The sequence below is a fragment of the Papaver somniferum genome, unplaced genomic scaffold (genome assembly GCF_003573695.1).
Source record: "Papaver somniferum cultivar HN1 unplaced genomic scaffold, ASM357369v1 unplaced-scaffold_31, whole genome shotgun sequence".
In the NCBI taxonomy this organism is placed as follows: Eukaryota; Viridiplantae; Streptophyta; class Magnoliopsida; order Ranunculales; family Papaveraceae; genus Papaver; species Papaver somniferum.
Window position 1 is genome coordinate 121,015 of NW_020642151.1, and position 27,173 is coordinate 148,187.

Consider the following 27,173-nt stretch of genomic DNA (forward strand, 5'->3'; position numbering starts at 1 on the left):
ATTTGTTTTTGTCCCATAAGAATAACCCGCACGAAAAAGGTGTTATCCAAATGCTTAAGGTGTTACAGAATGATATCTTTGGAACACTCACCAATATGTTATCGTTATGATTTTTCATGGTATTTTTCATAGATCTTTCTTTTCAACAATGGACCAAAGCCCGTGCCGTTATACTACATAATAGCAAAGTTATCATTTCTGTGACTTAAACACCTATGGTGCCAATCAAAGCTGCCAAAATCAAAAATCACAAAAGTAAGCTTAGTGTGGGTTATTTTTTGCAAATGACTGTAGATGTTCACACAGAATCAGACTTAAAACACCTAGCAAACGAGTGACCATGCTGATTCTTATAATACCAAGCAGGGCCACAATAGCACATGGAACTGATGATCATCCAAAGGACTTTGCTATTAATTCTATCGCCATATATCTACTTCTTGTGTTGGCTTAGGACTTGCCACGCCATGATACAGCTTCTATTACAACAGCTTCACCAACTGGGAAGTTCTTAGGCCACAAAATGACATTTGTGAAAGACATAATATTTGCACTTTTCGGTCAAGTCTTATTAGAGTAGTGGACTAATTCCCTGCATCAATGAACCTTAAATTGGAACAATTCTTGGTATTATAGCTTTAGTTATGGGTCCAAATAAAATTCAATTTATAATTATTTGAAGTCCAGATGATTCCTGTATGTGTTTGCATGCGTGGTCAATAGACTGTTGACTTATACTCCCTTACATGGAGTAGGTGTTTCATATAAGTAACGAATAAGTGCGTTTTGGGTCCTTTTGACTAGAAGTGTGTTCTTCAAACTTAAAAACAATTTTTTTTCTGTGATTGAATCAAAGTTATAAACCTAATCATATTGAATTGGTCATTCTTAACTGATTCCAAATAAAAGTAGAGCATTAATTTCCAACGGTATTTGGATACGTAACAGAGATCAGTAGCCTACAGAATTTCAGATAAATGTTTCTGTTTTAGTTAGTTTCCATTTCCACTATCAGTATCATCGAATAATAGATACTAGCCAAAAAAAATAACTTGTGCTTAGAAACCATTTATAACATGTGGCCCAATGCAAGGAATTTTCTGCAGTGGGCTAGAACTAGCCGTGAGTCCACTTGAGTTTGGTATTTCCTCTTCTTGTGAGTTATCTTATTTTGGAATCCTGTCTTACAAAAGGGTTAAACTAATTAGGGTGGGATGATAAGAGGTATCCTATGATAGGAAAAATCTGAAGTCACACTCGATTAATTTATCAGCTTATTCATTTTCCACACTTTAAGGAAAAAAAAAATTCTTTCATTTTCTCCTCCCTATGTTAGCCACCGCTAACCCAACTTCAATTTTCATCGTCTTCGAATAAATGCAGGGGTTCTAATCCGCAAATCAGTGAAAAAGAATAAGGAGTTGAAGCAAAAATCGATTTGAATGAAGTTGTAGAGTGAGAAACAAATCCTAGTTGCAAGGAAATGTAGACTAGAAATTATCCCCACAAATCAATGTCTTATTTTTTTGATTGAGAAATTAGGTTGAAATAAAAAAACTGGAATTTTTCAACACTTACAGAATGAATTTTGGCAGACAGATGAAACGAATTATCAGCCGAAATGATCATTTTTTTTCCCAGCTTTGTTGAACTTGTTTGATGTTCTCTTCTTAAAAAATTAAAATCTTGTAGATTTATCTTGTGAAGAAGAGACCTGTCTTCGGCTTTTGGTTCCCAGCTTTGTTGAACTTGTTTGATGTTCTCTTCTTAAAAAATGGTTAAAAATCTTTTAAATTTATTTACATTTCCTTTTCCCCCCTTAATCAGTGACTTTGTATAGATGTTTTAAGCGAGCATATAGATGCTCTCATCCTAAAATTGGTTAAAATTTTCCAAAATTCTTTGTATTTTTCTTTTTAGTCTTCTGTTATCACTGGTTTATGTGAATCATGTGTCTTTTATGGATATTTTAAGTGAGCATGTTGATGTTCTCATCCTAAAATAAGTTAAAATCTTCCAAAGTGTTTTGCATTTTTCTTTTTTGTCTTCTGTTTTCTCTGGTTTGTGTGAGCCATGTGACTTTGTAAGGATGTTTTAAGTAAGCATGTTGATGTTCTCATCCTAAATTTAGTTAAAATTTTCCAAATTATTTACTTTTTCTTTTATTTCTTGTGTTATCACTGGTTTATGTTTTGGGAAGACTATGAAACCCGAGGTGTTTTCTTTAGGTAATCTATTGTTTTAAGAAGATTGCAGTCAATGAATTTCTGGATCTTTCTAGTTATTGTTTTAAAGTTCTTGACCTTTGTTCATCATTTTAGTTGGCCAGATTTATTGAGGGATCCTTTAATCTTCTTACCTATTCATGCAATTCAGTTACTTTGAAGTGGATAACCTGATTTTCGTTGGGGGTTTAGTTTAGCCATATCTTAGTTTTTTTATCTTAGCCAATGGGTCTGTTGTTGGGTAAAATGTTTACTCTCGTTTGCTTTAGAAGGTTTACCGATCTAACTATTTTAGGAATTGTGGTATCTGTGTATTTTGGTTTTCTTAAATCCTCATTTTCTTCCTTGTGGTTCTTTGTGGTTCTACGTAATTTGGCTCTTTGGATCTCTAAGTCCTGGTCAGAACCCATGGGGTTATTTATAGGGTCTTCCTTATTTTCTGACCATAACTTAGATTTGAATTGAGTTTTGTTTTAAAGTCGTAAGCAAGTTAGAATTGATAGTTGAGTTTTTTATTTTTTATTTTGTTTTTTGTCGTCACATCTATGCCTAATGGAACCTTAGATCCACACTTCAGCTCCGCCAACCCCAATGGAACCTTAGATCCCGATGGCTGGATGCTTCTCGATCCTTTCTTTTTTCGTTTTCTCTTATCCTCTCTCGGAAAACTATTTCGAAGAATAGTTTTACCTGTTTCGAAGAATAAGTTTTCTCTGGAGGCAAAGTAGGATCTGAAGGAACCACGGTTTGGGCTAAAAGGGGGCCTATTTCTTCCACTTGTCTCTTGATTTGAACTTTTAGATCGTTACTGCATTGTTATTCCTATGTATATTATTCAGGTTCATTAGATTTGAATACATTTTATGATTTGAATCAAAGAGTTTTAGACCTTATCTCTTTGATTTAGTGATCTTTAGGATACATCATGACACTTTGGTTAGGATTGCATTTTAGTTCTGTGTTCTCTAGTTTTTTTTCATCCTTATAAATATCCGTGACCGTTTTTCATAGTTGGTCATTCATAGTTGTTTCATGTTAAAAGTTCATTTTTTGGGTCTTATATAAACGGCTTGGTTTATTGTCCGGGTCTTAAATAAGAGGTTTATCCTTATGTACATTGGTTTCCCATCCTTTCGTAATAGATTGCTTCATATTGTATCTTGTTTATCTCTTTCGTTAGCACCTCTGTTTAGCTTATACCTGGAGTTCTTCCAAATTTTTTTTTTTTTTCGAAAGAATGACTTTTCCTGTGAAACACCATGATGATGAAATCATTGTTGGTTCTGTTTTGTCTTGGTCCGATTTTATAATCGTGACACAACTACTTGTATTTCTTCGGAGATACATTTCTCATTTTATAAGTTCTTGATTGCAGAAAAGGCTAAAAAAGCATTCTCAATCGCCAAGAGGACGAATTTCTTATGCTGTACAAGCCACCGTGACACTTCTATTATTCTTTCCTCTAATAGAAGGGCTCAGGACCATACATTGATAATTTTATCTAAGGATGCACAGGTTCCGAGCTGAAAACCCGGTCCGACCCGGAACCGGTGGAACCGTACCTGTTTTTCTACTGAACCAAGGAAGGGGTACAGGTACCGGTCCAAAAATATATGAACCGAGTTTAGGGAGGTACAAGTACACGGTCCTATCCAAATACCGTACCGTCCCGGATCGAATGTACGGCGCAGCTGTTCTGCTGCTAATAGTGATGATACTTCTAATCGGTATAGAGAGCAGACAACTAGATGACTCGGAGGTTCCTGATAAAACCTCTTGGAAGGCCTTCCGTACTCGGTCATTCCGGAAACTTCAGGAAGGTATGTTCATGTAACCTCTGTTTGGCTATTTTATGCAAGATGTTAGATACATAATTACATGTTTCTCACGTATATGATGGTACTTCATTCAGGTCCAGAATCCATGTTTCGTATATTCAGCTATAAAGAAACAAAAAAGGCTACGAACAATTTCAACATAATCATTGGACAAGGTGGATTTGGAACTGCATACAAAGCTCAGTTCAGTGATGGTTTTGTGGTTGCCGTTAAGCGGATGGACAAAGTCTTAGAACAAGCAGAGGATGATTTCTGTAGAGAGATTGAACTTGTTGGAAGACTCCATCATCGTCATCTTGTTTCTCTAAGAGGCTTCTGTGTTGATAGCCGTGAAAGGTAATTTCTTTGTTTTGTTTGTTTCAATCTTGAGTAAAGATGTTTATCAACTAGTTTTTGCTTCATCTCGTGCAGGTTTCTAATGTACGAGTACATGGAAAACGGAAGGCTAAAGGATCATCTTCATTGTATGTGCTTTCAGGAACCTACGTTAAAATCTGTCTGGAATTCTGACAAAAAGTACCGATTGGTACCGGAACCGTACCTGATATCGTACGTGTACCGAATGGTTCCGGAACCGAGGTACAAGGTACATGTACCGGTCCAAAATTTTGGAACCGAGGCTAGGGAGATACATGTGCTCAGTCTCGGTAAGAACCGAGCTGAACCTTATCGTGTGCACCCTTAATTTTATCGCGAGTGAAGACCCTCAACTTCCACAACCTGCTTGTGGCGACATACATATTTCCAGCATTAGAAGACAACTCATTCTATACCGGTGGAGAGCCAAAAATTTCAATTAATATGAATATTATAAATGTAACTTTATCTTTCTAGGTAGTTTCAAAATCGCTTTAGCTTTATGGACATTTTGTGTTGCACTCTTTTTCTTAGTCAAGGGTTTATTACCGTGGGTTTTCCTTGACAAGGTTTTTAACGAGGCAACAAATGCGAGTCCTATTTTTTTTTCCAAGTTTTTAAATTTATTCCTTATGTATGTCTTATGAAGCTGGTGATTTGGGCTTACATTGGAGGCATATCTCTGCCTAGGGAAACCTTTAATGATATAATCCAAGTTAATCTATATAAATCGATTTATTCTCAAAAAAAAATCATATATCCAAGCAATGAATAAGTACATTTTGGGTCCTTTTCAGTGTTTTCTTCAAACTTCAAACAATTTTAATTTTTTTTGCGGTTGAATCAAAGTTAAAAACCTTATTATGTTGAGTTGGTCATTCTTAACCGATTCCAAATGAAATTAGAGTATTTCCAACTATGCTTGGATATGTAACATAAGTGAAAATACAATAGAACAAAAATTAATATGTAGCCTACAAAAATTTAGCTAAATCTTTTTTTTTAGTTCTTAATATTTCTAAAGGTGTTTGGATACATATTCAGCAGTTGATTTTTTTTTATACAAAGACAATTCACAATATCCACTATCATAGAAGAACGAAATAATACTAGCCAAAAAAATGTTAATCGTGTATGATATAGAGATGTATAAAAGTGTCAAAACAGGAATATTCACGGCCAAACTCAGGTTGCCTGTTAAAAAAAAAGTTGCTTAATCAGAAAGAATTTTAATTAGCCCAACAATTATCAAAAAGAGATTTTTATGGAAGGAACTATTTTATAACTTAGATGTGTGATCAGTTTTGCTAGATGCTCACGTTAGGAAGATTCTCTGAATCATTTTAAGTACAAAAAGAATAAAAAAATACTCATAAACTTAAAAAAAAAAAGGGAGAAATGGTATTACAGGAAGATACTCAACGAGTAGAGCTTAAATAAATGGGTAAAATGCATACTTGGTTCTGAGATTATAGCAATCATATTTGGTCTTGGAATTTATGCAATCAACTCCTTATATAAACCAGGAAATATTTAACAATATCGTGATAATAATCTAGATTTTCACATGGATTCAATAAAGATAATTGATCATACATGAAATTATATTACAACCTTAAGAAAAGAATAAGCTAAGTAAAAAAAACAATTATATACTTACATGTGAACTTTGGTTGTATAACTTAAAGAAAATCGTTAATTTCTACATTAAATATATATAATTTTTCTATTATTGACGAAAATCATTACATAACTCATAACTCGGACTTAACATCTATCTATAAAATGTATCTCAATGCACAGAATATTATGAAATGGGCTAAGGCTTGGCGTGAGCAAGGTTTGGAAAATGGTAGTTTTCTCCGAGAAAACGGCCGTTAAAACGGCCATGCCTATGTATCATGCTCGTAAGGGTTGCCGGTATTCGTGTTTAAATAACACCAATAAATAAGAAAAAATTGTGTTATTTAGACCCGTTACAACCATTTTCACATATGTGGTAATCGTTTTTCTAAAATTGATTCTTTTACGTATTTTTCTTCTAAACAAGGTTTGAAAAACAGGTCACATGTTGGTACACGACTGTAGACATGAATGGTATAACGAGTTTTGACATGTATGAGCACGTTTCGGGCAAAAACCACGTTGTTTACGGAAACAATGGCGTTTTTTTAGCATGATTTTTTAAATGAAGGATGTGATAACGGTTATATTGAAAAATCTAAATTATGATCTAAATTTCCTATCTAACGGTTTTAAACATGCGTGAACATGTTATGACGGATCTAGATAACGTTTTTATTATGTTTATTGATTTATTTTGATCTTTTTAATTCTAATTTTTGATCTTTTATTTTATAGATAAAAAATTGGAAAAAAAAATATTTTGAAACTCTTTTTTCTTAAAACAGGTATCCCTGGTGTGAAAACAGAAGAAACGATAAAAAAAAAACTTATGTCAAAATGTTATTTGAAAAAAAAAACGGAAAAATCAATTTTAGAAAGATGGTTATCACATGCATGAATATGTTTGTAACTGGTCTAAATAACGCTATTTTTTCCGATTTTCGGTGTTATTTAGACAAGTATATTGTCGTCATGTGACCCGTTTTTCAAACCTTGGCCGCGAGTCCAATTGAGTTTTGTATTTCCTCTTTCTGTGAGTTATTTTGGAACCCTGTTTGAGGCATACTCGAAAAATTTGAGGGATACAAAATGATCAAACTAACTAGGGTGGGGTGTTAAGGGGGATCCTCGGATAAGTAAATTACTTAGTCACCCTCGAATAATTTATCAATTTACTTATTTCTTAAATATTTAGAGTTTTTATTTTATTTTTAATTTTTTCTTCGCTGTTTTCTTCTCTATATTAGCCGATCGCTAACCAGACTTCAAATTTTCAATGTCTTCACCTAAATGTTGGGGTTCCAATCGTTCTTCTATTCTGCGAATTAGTGATGAAAAAGAAGGAGTTGACGCAGAAATCGAATTTGAGTAAAGTTATAGAGTGAGAACCAAATCATCATTATTGCTAGGAAATGTACAGTTGAAAGTATTTACGATAAATCCATATCTTATTTTCTTGTGTTTGATTGATAGATAAGATTTAATTCAAAAAAATGGAATTTTTTGGCAGTTACACTGATGAAGTTCTGCTAATAGTTGAAACGAGTTATCAACCGATCTGCTTTTTTTTTTTCATTCTTAAGGTGAGGATAGTTAGTTCAGATGATAATTAAACACGAAAATGATAGTCGAACTTCACTTTATGAAAAACAACATTAAGTTCGGCTGTCCCATTTTTTTCTTGGAACCTAAGTTCAGCAGATACAAAGTTTAGTTCAACTGATAACTTGTCAGCCGAACCTAAAACATACATAGGTTCGGCTGATAAGTTATTATCCCCATTGTGCATTGTTCTTCATAAAAACATTCATAGGCTCAACTGATAAGTTATTATCCCCATTGTGTATTGTTCTTCATATATGAAGAATATGTAGAAGTTCGATTGATAACTTGTCCGCCGAACCTAATGTGTTGTAAATTAAGAAAAGCTATTCATTGGAGACACGACTCATATGCGTTTTAGTGGGTAGGCATCCAACTTGTTCATGAGTGGGTTGGACAAGGTGCAATCTTAAAATTTTAAAAATACTGGATTCTCAGAGCTTACGGAAAATCCACCATTGACTTGCACCCGCAAGGTTCAGGAGTAAATGGAGAAATTTTAAAAATCTAATGAGGTATTCTTGTATTCTGAAGGTCTCATAAAATTTCATTGATCTTGTTATAATTTACGTTTAGCATTTTTATGTTGTGATAACCTATTATTCCTTATATTTTGACGTCTTAAATTGTAAAACTAAGTTATTTTTTCTGTTTATCTATTTTCTTAGAGAAAAATTCGTGGATTTTACGCGTTTGTTGTTGTCAATTGGCGACTGACGGACTTGATATGTAGAAAAATTTAGCATCCGATACATATGAAATGGTTGCCGGTCTATGGGTCCAAATCGACTCATTTTACCCGCCCATCACTTAGTTTTTCGGATGCTTGTTCTTACTTAGGATTGTCTGGATTATACAGAAAAAGGCAGGAGAGAGAAAAGGGTGACAGACTTCATTTTCTTTATCATCTTCTTTCCTAAAACTAGATCTAGAGTTCTACCTAAAACCCATTAATGGAGATTCTAAATATAATATTTATGTAATTTCAACAATCATAATGAAGAACAATGGATGTAAATCACATTGATCGAACCATGTAAAAAAACTTTGTGTCCATTTACAGTTTTAACACTTTTATTATCATTTTTATATAAAATATGTTTAGATTTAGAACTTGCACATCACACTTTCTCGAGGAAGACATGGATCCAACATTATAACCCTTATTTTTCCTTCCCCACTTCACATCTGTACATTGAAGTTTAACAGGTGGACATGCACCTACACCGACAATTTTTCCTTCAATTCCACACCTGTATTTTGAAGTTTAACAAGTGGACATGCATCTACACCAACAAATTCCACGTACACCACTATACAGCAACAATTACCCTCGTGCTTAATTAATTATGTGAGTGTACGGTGTGGGCTGGTGACATGCTGCATGTATGCGTTTTCAAACAACGAGTAAGTATCAAGATTCGTTCAAGTAAGCTCAAAAGGAAGATTAGTAGAAATTTAATAAGTCGTACATAATATCACAATATGAAATTCTCTTATCTAGCAATTTCATTTCTCTCTAGAAGATCGAGTATGTTGAGTGACATTTTCTTTCTCTCTTTGGTAATGAAGAAATCGGAAAACTTTAGTTCAAGTTCAACTTAAGCAAAAAGACTAGATGAGAATACATGCACCATGGAGATTAATTTCCATGCATTTTAACCGAACTTGGAATTTTTGCTGCACTGTCTGTTGTATGTCTCTTGGAATTGAATCGGTCTATATCAATTTTTACAAGGAAGAATAAGAAGTTTTTTTTTTATCTCAGTTCTTAAGAGCATCCACAGTCATGGAGTCGATCAAATGCCAAATAGTAGACCAAAAGCTAAATTTTTTTGGCATTTACAGTGATCAAACACAGTCATGGAAGACTATTTTTCAGTCAGGCGGAAGTATAAAAAACGCCCCAATTCAGATGCACTTTTAATGACCGCCCGATTTCAGACGCACTTTTAATGACCGTCTGATATCATGCGCACTTTTAATGTCCGCCTGATTCAGGCGCACTTTTAATGACCGCCTGATTAGTGAATTTACAGAAATATTAGCCCACTAATCTTCTTCTAATAACATATTAGCCTGCTAATCTTCTTCTAATAACGTATTAGCCCACTAATCTTCTTCTAATAACGTATTATCCCACTAAACGAGTGAATACACCAACGTCCCATTGGGGCGTACAATATAACTACGCCTGTGTTGGGACGTATGTATTACATGCGTTCGGTTAGGCGGAGTTTATAGATGCGCCTGATTCATACGCTAATTGTATCACCGCCCCATCTTCAAACGGTAATTATACTCTCGTCTGATTTCTTACGGTCACTAAAATCTCGCCTGCTTTCATACGCTATTAATACTTCCGTCCCACTATATCTTCGTTTAGTCTGGGTTGATGACCACATTTGGTCTCAAACCCTAATTTTGGCGACCAAATTTGGGTTTGGTCCCTTCCGTTGCGGCACATTTTGAGACCAAATTTGGGTTTAGTCCCCGAATTTGGTCGTGGCTGTGGTTGCTCTAAGAAAAACTATGAAATGTTTGAACTAGTTAGAATGTATTCAAAAGTCGGGATTTACCGAAGTTTCATTTTCATTTCTTGGTTGCTTCCATAATTCGTTATCCGTTTGTCTCATCTAGACGTTATCTAGAAATAAAAAGATTTTAAGTCCATGCATGATCGAATTTATAGCTTTGAAAGGAATATTAGTGTTTTGCATGTTTTAGTCTTGCGAATGATTAGTCATTTTAACAAGTAAAACAAAAGAATAACACGAATAATAGAAACTGGTTGATTTCAGGAGTTAGTATTGGACTTCGCAGCTGGAGATGGTGGTTGGATCAGCATTGGAACTAGTTCAGCTGGCTCGGTCTGTTCATGAAAATTTACCCAGTTACCCAGTAGTGTTACATCAAAAATAAATAAACTTACTTTTATTAGGCCGAATGCTCGATTTATTCCTGGAGTTTGATTTTGTACACCTTATCTAACAAAATATCTACATGGCACTTGATGTCAATCTCATCTTTTTAATATAGTTTTGGGAATTACAATCAACGAACGCATTTATATAGGACTATAAATTTACGTCCTACCTAAATTTAACAATACAATGTGAGTATTCCTTACACTTTGAAGGGTATGCACATAATTGGACTCCTTAGTCCATGGAATGATGTGTTCACATAAGTTTCTTGATAATTTCAATGATTTGAAGGAACAAACTAAAGGATAAAATCATAAGAAACGAATTCAACTACAAGAATTCATGGCAAAAACAAAAACAGGAAAGCTCCCAGAGTGGACAAATTGGAGAAAAATGAAGTTGTTGAATACTACTTTTCGCAACATCAACCATGCAGCACGAACACAGAATCAAACGTGGTGGTACACTGGTACTGTACGTTTACCACATTTGTCCGATACTTTTCCACATTGTTTTTTGTCATCGAGCTTTTACAGTTGGACCTTATGAACCATCAGGAGACCACGCTTATTTATAAATGTCAACATGCAGATAATCCAAACTCCATGCAAAACAAATTTCTTGTGACCATAGTGCTGGGGTTCTTATTTATTTATTTTGTTTCATTTTCACATTTAGCATTGGGGATTTTTGACTGGAAAAAAATAAAAATATCTTACGATAATAATCTTGATAAACTAATAATTTTAAAATTGAGAAAAGTAATCACAAAATTGGTTAAAAAGACCAAAATCAACAATTCCTGAGTGAAAAAGACATGTAAAATTTGATATTGTTTAAATGGATAAGAATGTAAAAATAGCCATGATGTAAACAGTTTCATGCTACCCATTTTCAAATATTTTTTCTTATTTTTAATTTACATCAGCATGCATCCAGTTTCTGTTGGAATGGCATAGAGATGTTGGAATGGCATAGAGATTAAAGTAGAGAGTGAAAAACACGATGAAAACAGAAATTACATTGATAATTCTCAAGATATTACAATTCACATACACAACTCAGTGTCTTAAATAGCGTACAATTACATAAACTGACTAACCCAATAACTGATTTCTAACCCTATCAACGCAACTGAATATTCATAACTTCCTAATTCAAACATATCTTCTAACAGACTCCTTTAAACTGAAACATTTCTAATGTTCGGTTTACATGAAAAGAGGCATACATAGATAGCCAATTACATACAGACAATTACACTTTGACAATTGATTCACGACTAACTCCTCGTCGGAGATCCATACGCTTAAAGACCACCCCTTTCTTTAGAACTGCGGTTTTATTACATTTGCTGGCAGAATATACTATTCCTTGATACTTCCAAATCTGTCATCTACCCAACGTGCCAGAACTGCGGTTCTCTAACGCTTGCTTGTTGGATGACATGAAATGGCCGTGCTCCACTTATATAATTGTCGACTGTAGATATATACTTATGCTGTCATAGGAAAAACATCAAACATTTTCGGACAATTTGGGAATCATCCAAAATCCTGCCTATCTCTAGAGAAAACCATCATCCATTAACAAACATGATCTGCTAATCATAGAATCACAAATATAACAAACCCCATGAATTTGAACATTCGTAATACCAAAATCATCATAGCAACATCATCATCATCATCTTCATCGTCATCATCTTTCAAACATAAATAATAACAGCATCATTGATTTCTTCACAGACATTTTCATTCCTTAAATAATCACTCTCTACCCTGTCTCTACCCTAGCTATAATATCACTGTTGGAATGGCATAGAGAATAAAGTAGAGAGTGAAAAACACGATGAAAACATAGATTACATTGATAATTCTCAAGATATTACAATTCACATACACAACTCAGTGTCTTAAATAGCCTACAATTACATAAACTGACTAACCCACAAAACTGATTTCTAACCCTATCGACACAACTGAATATTCATAACTTCCTAATTCAAACATATCTTCTAACAGTTTCATCCTCGCTCTTTTTAAGTTTAAGCCAGGATAAATCCAGTTTTATTCTTGCTATTTTTTTGGTGTTCATTCAACCCATACTAATTTTTATTCGTCCATTTGAACCATGCTTTAAAAATATTTGGACAAATGACCCATTTTCCGTAAAATAATTTAATATTTGGGTGAAATTATCATCTTATGTAGCGTATAACTATTACAGCCCCCTGGCTTTAACCGAGACTAAGATATATATTTTTCCATCCAACGAAAAAATGGTTCTTACTTTTCTAATATAACATTGTTAAATTTGCTAGGAAGATAGCAGCCACTCATAAATTAAGATGGTTGGGTTTACTGTGGGCAGCAAAACTTGAACATATAATATCATTATTTCGTTATGTTATATCATTATTTCGTTTAATCAATTTTTAATAGAATGATTGCAGTTGAGTTTATTTTAATTGAAAAATACACATTATGGTCCAAAACCATTCTAATGACTTAAATGCTCGTGCTACGTACTGTTGTACTCTGACAACAAGAACCGCGTACTTGGTTAGTTGGATTAGTAGAATCAAACAGTTCTCTGGGTGGTCATTAGGCTGGGTCTAATGGGATACAAGATCCAAGTTTCATACTATTAAAGTGTCGTTAATAAGGCTATTGTTATCATGATTTCCAGAGAGTGTTTCGTTTTGCTTGGATCCAAGATGGAAATAACCCAGACACGTCTTTTAAAACCGCGTACGACAAAAAGCATTATACGCCTTTCCTAACTGCATACCAGCGAATATTCTACGAAAATATTCTTCCACACTCCCTTAAAAACTGCGTGCCACGGTGATTAAAACCGCGTATCCCAAATACACAGTTACAAAGTGCGCGCCCGTATTATATTTGTTTAACCTTTTTTTAGGGTCATCTATGGCACGTCCTTAGGAACGGCGCGTGGACCGGTCAACAAGGTTAATGCGCAGTTAGGAAAGGCGCATCTGAGTTTTCCAATGCCACGCCACTTCAAACTGCGCATCGCCTAGGAATTTTGGATCCCCACTACGACCGGACGTTGAGTTTTGGTGACGTGAATCCGGTGAAAAACTTGAATCTTGGCGTACCATTAGACCCAGCCTTAACAAGTAAAACTAATTGGCAACAAGGGGAAGGGGAGTAGCCATAAACCAATGCAGTTTAATATAGAATTTATGTTCATGTATCGAGAATTAATGTTCATGTATTGATTAGCCTTCTTCTGAATCTGACTCCTCTATTGTGGTCACCTTGACTCATATATTGTACTGTAAACTACTCTTATCTCTTTAATAGAATGTTAAAATTATTTTGTCAACTTGACTCTAAAATTTTTGGCCGTACGATATCGTCTTGATAGAAATATGTTCCCTATTCATGAAATTCGTTAATATAAAACTCCTGCAACTTGACAAGAAAAATTAACGCGGGCATGCTAAAATCCTTGGCGTGCCCGCTTGGAAGCCACTGATCAGTTGCTGTTGACCTGATAAGACACTTCTAAGTAAACCATGATTTTATATTTAATGATTTGGATAATTAGACTAGTGATCAGACATTGCGAGTATCACTAATCAAATATAGATTATAACTGTCTTTTAACTATATTGAAGTATGAAATGAGGGACTGAAAGAGCCAATTATTTCTTGAAATCAATAAACAAATGAATTCATTGAAAACCCTGAGAAGATTTCATGTGCTAGAGTCCATGTTTGTCACTGTGGAGACCTCACTGACAATTTCCAGTCACAATAATAAAAAAATCATTAACAGCTGATTTATACAAGATTAAAGAATTTTATTCCACGAAAAATATTATTCCTTTTAAACGAAATGGTTAAAGCAATATCCGTTTATCCCTTGCGAGAAGTAAGACTGATATATTACATTAGACGCATAATTTCATAAAACTCACAAATTCAAATGATCACAAAATTTTAGTCTTTCTTACAGAACCGAAAAAGTCCTTTCAACCATATTTTCACAAAATCTCAGAATTTATAGTATCATTTTCTCACGATGGAATTCTCTTCTACTAATAGTAGTCAATGGTTATGCTAATAGTACGTCTCGTAAGAAAGAAATAGTAGAAATCAAACTCTCTTCGAAAAGAAAATGGAAAAAAACTAAGTTAAATTTACAAACATCCAAATGGAGAATATTGTGAATAAAATACAATACACTCAACAATTAATTAAAATGGTCCAAGGTTTTACTTATTCTTGAGATGAACTCTCTCTATACCTATGGAGAAAGTGACACTAGATACTACCTTGAAAACACCCTTCCTCATATTATTGATTCGACTAAAACTTAGAAAAAAACTATTAAGTCCACAGGCTCTCTACTATAAATACCCCATCACGCATCTCTCCAATCTCATCCCAAACCAACAATCTCTTAGCTCTCTCAAAATTTTAGTTAGCTTCTCAAACTCTTAACCTCAGCACCCGTTTCTCCCTACTTCACAAACCCATTTCCATCTTCCAAAGACAAAACAAAATTCTCATTGTTTCTCATCAACTTGTTCTCCTTTTCATCCACCAAAAACCGTAAACTCGTCCTACATACGTACCCAAAGTTTCTTGGAAACCTTATTATCATGGCCGAAAACATGCAGAAGAACACCAGCACCACACGTCGAGTTTCGAGAGTAGGAATTATTGGTGCGGGTATAAGTGGTATTGCAGCAGCAAAACAACTTAAGCGTTATAACCCGATTGTTTTTGAGGGTTCGGATTCTCTCGGTGGTGTTTGGCAACACTGCTCGTATAGATCAACAAACCTTCAAACACCGAGGTATGATTACGAGTTCTCGGATTATCCATGGCCTGAAAGAGATAATCACAACTTTCCTTCTAGCACTGAGATTGTGGATTACGCCTACAATTATGCTAAGCATTTTGATGTGTTGAAGTACGTCGAATTCAACACAAAGGTAGTTGAATTACGATATGTTGGCAGCCGAGATACCATGACTACGGATTTGTTGGTAGAGGACGACGTGTCGACTCTATGTACTGGTAAACCACTCTGGGAAGTTGCTGTCAAGTCCAAATACTCTGAGACCGTTGAGGTAATTGTCATTCTTTCCCCTATGTCCAAACACACTCTAATTTCGAGATTTTAATCCCTGACAAATGCAAATACTAATTCTGTTTGTTCTTGGCTTCTATATGATTTACAGTGGTATTCATTTGAGTTTCTGGTGGTATGTATTGGCAAATACGGCGACGTACCAAAAATCCCAGTGTTCCCGAAAAACAAAGGTCAGGAGGATTTCAATGGAAAAGTTTTGCATACACTTGATTATTGCAAACTTAACAAGGATGAAACAACTGAATTACTTCAAGGGAAAAAAGTTGTAGTCATTGGTTACAAAAAATCAGCTATAGACTTAGCTAATGAATGTGCTGAGGCTAATCAAGGTACATTCGATTCTGTTAATCAGACGACGTCTTAATCAACCGTGTTTACAGAATCTAATTAAGCCGCGGTTTTTTTATTTTATTTTATTAACAACTGAATATAGTTTGTTTTGTAGGTAGAGGTCAAAGTATTCATATATAATATGCAGCTTAGTGTATCTTCTACTTAATAATTAGGTTGATTAATTAATTTTCTTGTTACCAACAAGTATACTAATTAGTCAACAGAAGTCGTACGAATTAACTTGATTAATGGTCTTGGTCCAGTGTCAAACAGAGGAAATAAATTTTGTTAAGTTCAACTTGACTAATATATATTTGGAAAATAAATAAAATTTGAATTGGTCATGGGCACCTGAATTATAGAAATTTGAACACCTAATGTAGGAGAATCAGGATTTTACCATTGTACTACTGTAATATCTGCATGTTGGAGGTTAATCAATTGGTTAATATTGTCTCATTAATTTTCATTTGCATTGGATATACAGGACCAGATGGAAAACCATGCACCATGGTGATAAGGACCCTGCATTGGACAGTCCCTTCTTATTCGATTTGGGGGCTACCATTTTTCTTGTTCTATTCAACAAGATTCTCACAGTTTCTCCATGAAAGACCAAACCAAAGCCTATTGAAAGATCTGTTTTGCCTTTTTGCATCTCCAATGGTACGTAATTCAGATCATCCTTAAAAATGCCTTGTTTGCAATCGTTACGGTCCCGTGTAGTGTACTAATATGGTTTTTGTTTGAACAAATGAACAGAGAAAAGGAGTATCGAAATTCATCGAATCTTACTTGGAATGGAAACTACCTCTAGCCAAATACGGGTTGAAACCAAGTCACCCGTTCGAGGAAGACTACGCGTCCTGTCAAATGGCTATCTTGCCAGAAAACTTCTTCAAACAGGCTGATGAAGGAAGAATCTTGTTTAAAAAGAGTCCAAAATGGAGTTTTTGGAGTGGTGGGATTGAATTAGAAGACAAAACAAAGCTGGAAGCAGATGTTGTGGTTCTTGCAACCGGTTTTGACGGCAAGGGGAAGCTTAAGTCATTATTTCCTGAACCCTTTAGAAGCTTGTTAGAGGACTCTACATGCATCATGCCACTCTACAGGGGTACAATCCATCCATTAATCCCCGGGGTGGCTTTTGTTGGATATACAGAAAGTGTATCAAACCTACATTCTTCAGAGATCCGTTGCAAATGGTTATCGCGAGCTATGGATGGTCATTTCAAGCTTCCAACGATCGAAAACATGCTCGAACAAATATCGAAAGAGATCGAAGTGTCAAAGAGATCAACTCGGTTTTACAAGAAAAAACCTTGTATTTCAACGTTTAGTATTAACCACACCGATGAAATATGTGAGGAGATGGGATTGAAAACATGGAGGAAGAAGAATTGGTTATTAGAGGCATTCAGTCCTTACAACAACCGGGATTATGAAGAAGAAAAATGATGCAATAATCATTTCTTCATTGTCGATCAGAAGAAAAGAAAAATGATGCAATTAAGTAAATACAAGGAAGATTACGTTGAGGAACACTAAGATAAATTGATGAAGCAAATTTTTAAGAGAATATAAGATTAAATTAAATTAAATTTATTTATTACGGCACCGTCGGTTAGTTCTTATATGATGGTTCAATCCTAGTTCCCTCTCCGGTCATCGGAAGGTGGGATTATGTTTTTGAAATAGTATATTAATCGAGTTGGCGAATTAGGCCGGCATTAAGATCAGGTAGCAGATTGGGTCTGACGGTTTGGTCTGTCTTTGCCTGTATCATTTAATATTTTTTATTATTAATTGAATATTAATTTCTAAATAAAGTGAATCAGAAAAACAAAGCACAGAATGGTTTTTGTATTCTAGTAAAAGAGAATATTGTCATCAAATGTAATTATCTGTTTATTTAATAATTAATAGTGATTAAATTATTATTGTTCTACCAAATACATAACTCGGTTAGGACTTTAGGACCTTCTAATGTTCACACCTCCACCGTGTCAAGTTCTTTTCTAAAACCCCGCAATAATTTCTTATGATTACTCCAATTCTCTATATAATAATAGAGTTTTTTAAAGCGTTCTCATTCATCGGAGCTCCATGTTGATTCTAGTTTCTGGTTCATTTTGGCTCCATCATTTACTTATTTTTAGTAATAAAATATTAAATTTTAACTGAAAAATATTATTTATCTAAAAATAAAATAACTAAATCTTAAAAAATCTTCTTCTTGCCTCGGATAGCAAAATCTTGAAAATCTCATAACATGCCAATAATATATCAAATCACGATTTCTTCATGATAATCAAAAAAATAAATCGAATGATCATCACGTGATGAGAAAATAAATCGAATGATCATCAAGTGTCCAGTGTCCGTTTACGTACACAAAAAATGTTATTTTCCTAATACATCCCCAAACTATCAATTTTGTCCGTTTACATTCTTAAAAATGTAATCTTCCTAATTACATCCCCAAACTATCAATTAAATCGAGAAAAAATAAAATTTCAAAAAAACATGATTAGCCCGGTCATAAATCTCTTTTCCGCAAAACTTGATTAGCCCGGTCATGAATCTCTTTTCGGTAAATCTTTGTTGGTGATCCTGCACATCAGTTGGATTTTTGTTAGTAATCTGTATGAATGATTTGGAAAAAAAATTATGATTTTAATAGAGCTAATACAAAACAAAAAATGGAGCTAATACAAAACAAACAAGCACTCAAGAAACTATGATTTCCAAAAACTATTTTTCTTAATTTGTCTTTTTCTATAATTAAAAAATCAAAGAAAATATAAAAAAAATCTTTACATATTATTTTTCTTATTAAAAAGTTATTATTTCATGGTTAATAATTGATTCACGATTTCTATAATCCTTATTTCATGGTTACTAATTAATTGCGGCTACTTTGTATGAGATTTTGTTACTTTAACTTAATTTTTTTTACTATTTCGTCATTAAATATAATTGTAAAATTTGGCATGATGCTCTCTATATAAAGTGCTGCAACAAGGGTGGAATCTCATCGCTCTCCCCCATAGTTTTTTTTTCCACACGGTTAGGGTTTATTGTTTTTGAATATTAGGGTTTATCATTTTTCCATTATATTGCAGGTGTTTTTGATATAAAGGTTCACTTATTGACGATGGTTTTTGGTTTGCAGGTACTGGACACCCAAAAAAGTCGGGACTTTTTAGCTTTGCTCCAAACTAACACCCGGAGAAATCAGAAATATTTTCAAGAGACAAGCGCTGCTGTAGTTTTAGTATTTGGAGTTTTCTATTTTAAGAATTTTAATTTTTCTTAATGCTCTTTCAGAAGTAGATCCATGGTTTTTACTTATTTCTTTGTGTTAAATATAATGCTCCAGTTTCTTTAGGGCCACCAACAGTTCTTTTTTTTCTTTTTCTTTTGAGTTGCTTTTGTTCCGCAGGGAGTTGGAGTAGCCATTATAAAGATCTCGAGATCATCGGACAAATGTAAATGCTTCTTTGATATGCTAAAGAAGGGAGCAAAATTCGCATGGACGCAAGCATGTGAGGAGGCGTTGAAAAGCGTTAAAGAGCACCTTATCAACCTGTCAATCTTGTAGAAACCGGAACCTGGGGAGGAGTTGTTGATCTGTCTCGCGGCAACGCCAAATCTTCTTAGTGCAGTTTTACTTCGCACAGACGAGGGGGTGGAAAAGCCGATTTTTTACATTAGCAAAACCTTCAACTCTACTGAGAGAAATTACCCGAAGATTGAAAAGCTAACGTTGGCATTGGTTTATGCAACACAAAAATTGCGAACTTATTTTCAAACACACAAAATCAAGGTTCTGACGAGAGTACCCATATAATATGTTTTGAAAAGTTCGAAGAGAGTAGGAAGGGACAAAAGATGGAATACTCAGATTCACCAGTTTGAATTAAAATATGAAGTGCAGACTTCCACGAAGTCACACATAATTGCAAAATTTCTCGCGGAATTTCCATCATAAGAAGAAGAAGGAGGATATATACGAACACGGCCAGACCATAAAGATTTGCTACAAGAGAGTCATCCCAAAAGATGGGAGATATTTGTTGATGGATCTTCAAATAGCTTCGGAGGAGGTGTTGGAATAGTATTCACTTCGCCCAGAGGGATCAGAATTGTATTCTGCTTCCGGTTATAGTACAAAGCGACTAATAACGAGGATGAATACGAAACGGTGGTACATGCTTTAAGGATCGCGATAGAAATGGGACTAGAGGAGGTAAGAATTACCAGTGGTTCGCAACTGGTAGTTCTCCTATTCGAAGGAAGGTATAATGTGGTCGATCCGGTAATGCAAAAGTACTTGCAACTCGTGAGGGAATACTCTGCCAAGATACGAAGCATAATTTGGAGGAACATAGGCCTAAAAAATAACAGACATGCGGATGCCCTTGCCTTTATAGCATCAATGATTGAGGACCCAAAAATCGGGGATATCAGGATTGAGCGATTAATGCAGCCATCAGTAAGCAGGGAAGAAAAGGAGCCTAGTGTTATGGTCATCGAAGAAGAAGATATGGAAATATATGATAACGATTGGTGATCCCCCATCTATAACTATCTGACAAAAAGAGATCTCCCGCGAGATAGACAAGAGGCAAACAAGATTAAAAGCAAAGCTACAAATTATGAAGTACGAGGAGGGATCCTGTATAGAAGATCATATTTGGGCCCTTTGATGAGATGTCTGTCGCAGAAGGAGGGGACATAAACTATGAAATCAATTCATTATGGAGACGCTGGCAATCATAGCGGGACCAGGTCCCTAGCTTACAAGACTAGGACACAAGGATATTTTTGGCCGCATATGCATAAAGACGCGAAAGAAATATCCACAAGATGCGAGGAATGCCAGAGGTTTGGGACAAAGATACATTCACCATCTACAAGCTTAAACTTTGTATTAAGTGTTTGTCCCTTCGCCATGTGGGGCATATATATCGTGGAGATATCTCATAGTAGCAATAGACTATTTTACGAAATGGGTTGAAGCTAAAGCCCCGCAACACACGCGAGATGGAGATGTATACTATTTCATCCTTGAGTATTTTATATGTAGATTTGGGATACCGCTCCTGATCGTTTCAGATAATGGAAAGAAATTCGAGGGGGAAAAGGTGAAAATGTTGTTCAACGCATTTAAAATTCAATCCGGGAAGTCGACTCCGTTATACCCGCAGAGGAACGGGCAAGCGGAGGCCACAAACAAGACTTTAGCGTCCATATTAAAGAAGAAGTTGGAAGACCACCATAAAGAATGGTGTGAATAGATACCAAACGTGTTATGGTCGTATAGAACCACTAGACGGGAAGCCACAGGAATGTCCCCCTTTTGTTTGACATACGGGGTAGAGGCAGTCTTACCAGCCGAAGTCATTCTCCCGACAACCAAGAGAGAGGCATGGGAAAAAAGGGTTAAACTCAGACTTGATTCTCGCGAAGTTAGATGACCTCGAAGAAAAAAGAGAAATCACATTACAACATATGACGAATTATCATCAAAGACTGTCGAGAGAATATAACAAGAGAGTAAAAGAAAGAAGCTTCATTCCGGGAGAACTTGTATTACGGGAAATTCCTCCATACCAAAAGGGATCAGGAGGAAATCTATAACCTACATGGGAAGGCCCATACATTATAAAAAGGATGGTTGGAAACGGGGCATACGAATTGGTGGACTGCGAAAGGAAAGGCACATACGCAAAAGGGAAGATAATATATGACGAGATTGAGAGGAAATATCGAAAACTGGATCATCCTTGGAACCCTATGTATATCAAGAAGTATTATCCATAGTTGTAAAATTGTAATGCTGAAAGAAATTTTTAGTTGAATGAAGATTATAAATGGAATATCTTTCATGTGTTAACTTACATATGGACGAGATAAGAAATTCGGAACATGCAAGTAAGACCTCGCATTAGGAGGCAAACAAGACCCACGAAGTAAAAAGCTTCAAAGGAAACTTAAAACCTTCGCCTAGGAAGGCTGAGAATCCACGGCGTGCATCCTAGTTCGTACGAGAAGTGCAAGAGGCAAGTCCGAACCCACGTCGTGAACAACTCTCAGAGAAATAAGCTAGGGGCAATGATAAAACCTATCCGCTGAGGGTCCCTTTTATGATGTCCTTCGGTAAGGGGTGCAGAAATATGACCAAGGCGCCGACGTATTCGGTTGAGCTGCGGGTTCCTGGGACGTATGGAGTGTTACCGGCCGTGTACGTATGGCAAGTCTTGGCAACGTTGCACTCGATCCCAAAGAAACTCCACTTAGGGTCTGACTTCGTAACCACAAGCCATATCAGCGAACGGGATAAAAAGTCACGAAAACAACTGAATGTCGTAATAACTGGATGGGAGGAGACCAACATGCATGTTAGGGTTAACCTCCTTGAAGGGGCAATCAGGGGGAATATAAAGGGATGACACCCTCCATATTAGGGAGCTGCGTGACCAAAAAAAAAAGACGTCAATATCATGAGGCTATTATTTATGGAAATAATTAGGCTCGTCGTATTGTTGCGAAATAACATCACTAAATATATGATAATGCGAGGTTGAAGGGTCATTATTCCCAAGAATAATGAGTGTCTGAAACCTCGTCGAATTAAAACCATTATAACAGTGAGAGGCACAATAAGACCTTAACTAGGAGGCGCAATAAGACCTCGTATAGCAATGATAAAATCAAAGCAACAAAACTTATCCTATAATATTTCGCAACCAGGCGCAGCACGAGAAGTAAATCAGTAAGCGATAAAGGCAGAACTACCAAAAAACATATATTGATTCAATTTATAATTTCGTCTTGATCATCTAATGATCAAAAAGAACAAGAGGCAAGTATATAATTTTGTGTTTTGTGTTCTTTTTAAGCATTATCCTCGCAAGACTCAACATTTATCAAGTATATACTTGGCGCATAAGGAAAACATAGTAAAGACGGTAGCATTATCTACAACAATACAACAGAGGCATGAAGCAAAGGCAATCACGTTATTTACAAACAACACGACGACATATATCCAAAATACCCTGCCCCTCAAGCTTGGGAGCGCCCAGTTGAAATAAATATCAGAAAAGTTACAGCGTTAGTAAGGATAAATTCTAGACTAAAATAGACGTTGTTGTATAGGATTCACAAATACGGCCTCTTCCTCGACGTCACCACCACCCGATTTCGGGGGACCCTGGCGAAGATTATCAGTCCTAGCAATGCCAGTTTCGTCAGTTAAAGGGACCTCGCCTTCCAAGTCATTAATTCAGAGATCTTCGTCAGTCTCTGTATCCTCATCGGTAGGAATCGGCTCATCCACAGCAAGTTCGTCATCAGAAAACACTTCGAGTACTAGGGGTACACGAGGAATGCCACGGGAATCACAGAACTTGATAAAGAGTTTGACCTTATCATCTTGAGAGTTTCTGCGAGTTAGCTTCACGATCTTAGCTGCGTCATTTTCCATGATATCGAGATCTTCATTCAAATATCGAACATCATCTTGAAGAGTAGAAACCTTCTTGGAGATATCATCCTTCTCACGAGATAGAAGAGATACTTGATCCCTAAGTATTTTCTCAGACCCTAAGAAAACAAAGGAAAGTACAAATATAATGGGAAAATAGGCGTGTTATTTTTGAGAGATTAAGGAAACATTAAAACGACTAAGGAAGTGGAACTTACTACGAATCTCTCTAATTTGCTTATCCAAGTTGGACGAGTTCCTCCTCTCATCTGCGAGTTGTCCCTCAAGTTGGAAGATTCGAGCAATAGACTTCCAGTTTTTCACGGGACATGCGAAGTTCCACGAGATGATCCATACTGCGATTATGTTCCTATAGATTGAAGATATATTAGAAAATTCTGTGAAATGTGGAAAAAAGAAAAAGAGGGGAAGCTCAGACTTAATGTATTCAAGCTCACCAAAACCATTTTGGCGGTGTGCTGCTGCAAGGAGAGGTTAAAAGAAGCATTCGCTATAAAGGATTGATCCTCAGCCAAGAAGGTGTCAGAGCTAAAAGAGGCCAAAGACTCAGCGGTGGAAGACCTTAGGGTGAGGATTCTGGCGAGTAGAAATAAAGATCTCCCTTAAGACATCCAGGTTAGGTATATAACATGGGTCTTAAACCTCGTAAGCCTTGTGTTTGTATTTTCCTTGAGCGGATCAACTGAGGAAGCATTTGGAACGGTTTGAGAAGGAGTAACCTCGTGAAGAGGATGAGGTTGCTGATATTGAGGAGGAGCAGACTGGTTAGGACGGTTGACTTGAGATAATCTATATAAGTCAAGAACTCTGCGTTGACACTTCGTGGGACTTTGAGCAGGAGGGCATGTAGAAGGACCGCCCTGAATCCCAAAAGGTCAGGAATAATGTGAGAAAGAGGGAGACAAACCAAGAAAGAAAGAAATACCTGGTTAGCGGCAGAAGAGGTCATTGGACGATTCCGTCTTCTCAGATTTCTAGAAGGACCCGTTGCCACTTGAGGATCCGAAGGCTCCTGCGAAATGTAAAATTAGGAGAGAAACGCAATAACAATAAATGAAGAAGTCACGGGGTACGAACATGCGCTTGATTAGAATCCGGAGCTTCGGCAACAACAGGCTTCTTTGAACGATCCTTCATCAGACCAGGAAGAGTAAATGGATACTTCAATGCGGATGAGAAAGTTAGGAAATAATATAAGTAAAGAGTAAAGAACTGGAGAGAAAAGAGAACTAACCTCGTCAGGCCTTTCAGGACAGCGAAGCCTACCGGGTTCGTATGCTGCGAGATGGGTATGCTCAGGTAGAGGTCCAGACCGAGCATTACCGTTCTCGTGAAAACCCCACACTAGGGGGCCCTAAGCTACTAAGGGAAACATCATTCAATCTTCGTCACTAGAAAAACGAAGACGGTTATTTCGTGTCTTACCAGTAGGATCAACATCCAGAAGAAGAACCTTAGTGGGGTCATCCAGAGACTTGCGAGAAATCTTAACACCCCACTCCTGGTAGGTCCTCGTGGTCATAAGTTTACCGATATAATTCATGGAGAAAGAATCAACATTATAATCCGCGGGATCGAACTCTTGCGCCATAAAAAGGATTTGGGAAGGACAGTCGTTGGATAGTTTGATGAACTCATTAGAAATACGAATTGCATTCCCACACAACTGGTAAATACCTGGTTGAAGGTTGTCCAATATCTCATAAAAAGTAGGATTCTTTGGATCCTATAAATGAAAGGAAAGGCCAACCCGCAATTGACCGGCGATAATCAGCATCCTTGTAGGAGTCCAGGTTTTATCCTGAATCCATCGATAATTAAATTCCATTAATTTGGTCGCCGTAACCGGAGGGGAAAACGAAGAATCAACTGTCGGGTTCAGAGAGAAACCCATCCTTTTAAAGTCTGCTTTGAATTCCTCGTAAGTCCTAGATGTGGTAGGGGAAGAAATCTTCTTAGGAGCCATTGATGAAGAACGGGGAGAGCTTGAAGTTTGCAGAGATAGTAAAAGGGAGAAAAGAGAAGAAGGAAAAGATGAAAGAGAAAACCAAGAGGAATAGAGTATTTATGAAGGGGTAACTGATCAAACCTGGTCATACACAAGATTGAGGAATAGCGACCGGTGATCAACGATTATACGAAGGAAGAAACCACGTGGAGGGCAGGAAGGAGGAGACATGGAGGTTAGATAACCCCATACAGTTCTTATTTCACTCTCACATCGTTCGAGTAGAATAAAAAAATGCAAAATGTAGATACCTAAAAGACGTACGCCTCGTGGTCGCAGAAGAAGACACGAAGTTTTCCTGGGAAATCCTGCTAAAAGATCTTATATCATTCCCCAAGAATCCCAGTCAGAGACTTGTCAAATCAATATTCAGGGTCGTCATTATTACTGACTGGTGAAATAAATTAAGAAAATCCATTTGCGAAATAGTACTATGTGGCGAGGAAATTCGCAAGAAGAACCAAAAACACGAAGGATCAATTGGAGTACCCAGCAAGATACCGATCACGAAATCAGATAGGCGAAGTAAGGTTACTTGGATGGAAAGATAACCTGCGAAGTCAGTAAATTATTGAACAAGAAAAGATACAGCTGTCCCGACAAGTTCCCGAAGTCGTCAGCGAAAGAAGGGGAGAAACTTTATGGAAAATGGTCTGGAAGAAGTAAAAAGCTTACCCACGAGAATACGATGACATTTGACGAAGTAAAATGAGCTGTATTCCATTAGGATTGGATGGTCTATCTATAAAGACCCTTGGGAAATGTAAGGGAGAGAGAATTTTTGGGGGTAAGAATAGTCTTGCTTAGAGTGTGAGATTAGGGTTTCCTTGTATCCAAAAACTTGTATTTTCACTACCTTGAGTGGTTGATCAATAAAGAATTTCTTGTCCAAAATATTTGTTATGTCTTAGATCTTGTTTGTTTCCTATTTGGGTGTGCTACTGGATTTCCAGTAGTTACAAACATAATGTGCAGTAAGTGATAAAAATCCTAAATCATTCCAGTAGTTATGTCGAATTCAGTCTTTAACAATTGTTTTTGTGAAATAAAAACATTAAAAACATCACTTCTATGAGTATTTCTACTTACACTAGAAAATCCTGGTTGAACATAATTTTTGATCCATCTTTCTCATCTAGCATCTGCGGAAAAAGTAAAAGGTTGTTCTGCTCCTGCTGCGTATATGGCTAATCCCTCCCTCATTGATTTTTGAGAGTATTTGAAACTTGAAATGGTACTCGTACCAACATTTATTTGTGACTGTGTAGCGTCACTTCCGTTAGAATGTTTGGTCTGCATGTGCCTTTTTAAATGACTATTACCACCACTGGGATCACCGGCAAATTCACTTTTACAAATTTTACAAATAGATCTTTTTTTTCGTAGCTCCTTTATGTAACTTTTTTACACTATCAAACTTTTGTCATACGTCAGATCTAAGTTCCCTTTCTTTTCTTTGTGTACCTACAACAGGTGGTTCTTGATTTTCTTCTTAGGTTCCATTTTCATTGTCTAAGTTTAACTCATCTTCTCCAAAATTTAAGTTTTCTGGGTTTAAAATTCTAATTTCTCTAGCTGTCATATTATTATCCATCATACAAAAAG

General features: G+C 36.1%; 1 protein-coding gene across 1 annotated transcript; it reads left to right on the top strand.

The window, feature by feature from the left end:
• The first annotated feature begins 3,936 nt into the window (after positions 1 to 3,936).
• LOC113341740 (probable flavin-containing monooxygenase 1) lies at positions 3,937 to 17,577 on the top strand. Its single transcript, XM_026586501.1, has 8 exons — positions 3,937 to 4,045; positions 4,138 to 4,399; positions 4,475 to 4,527; positions 9,153 to 9,188; positions 15,258 to 15,688; positions 15,800 to 16,040; positions 16,532 to 16,710; positions 16,807 to 17,577. Exons 1-8 carry the CDS (start codon positions 3,937 to 3,939, stop codon positions 17,500 to 17,502), a joined length of 2,007 nt encoding a protein of 668 aa, XP_026442286.1. The 3' UTR covers positions 17,503 to 17,577.
• Positions 17,578 to 27,173: the final 9,596 nt, after the last annotated feature.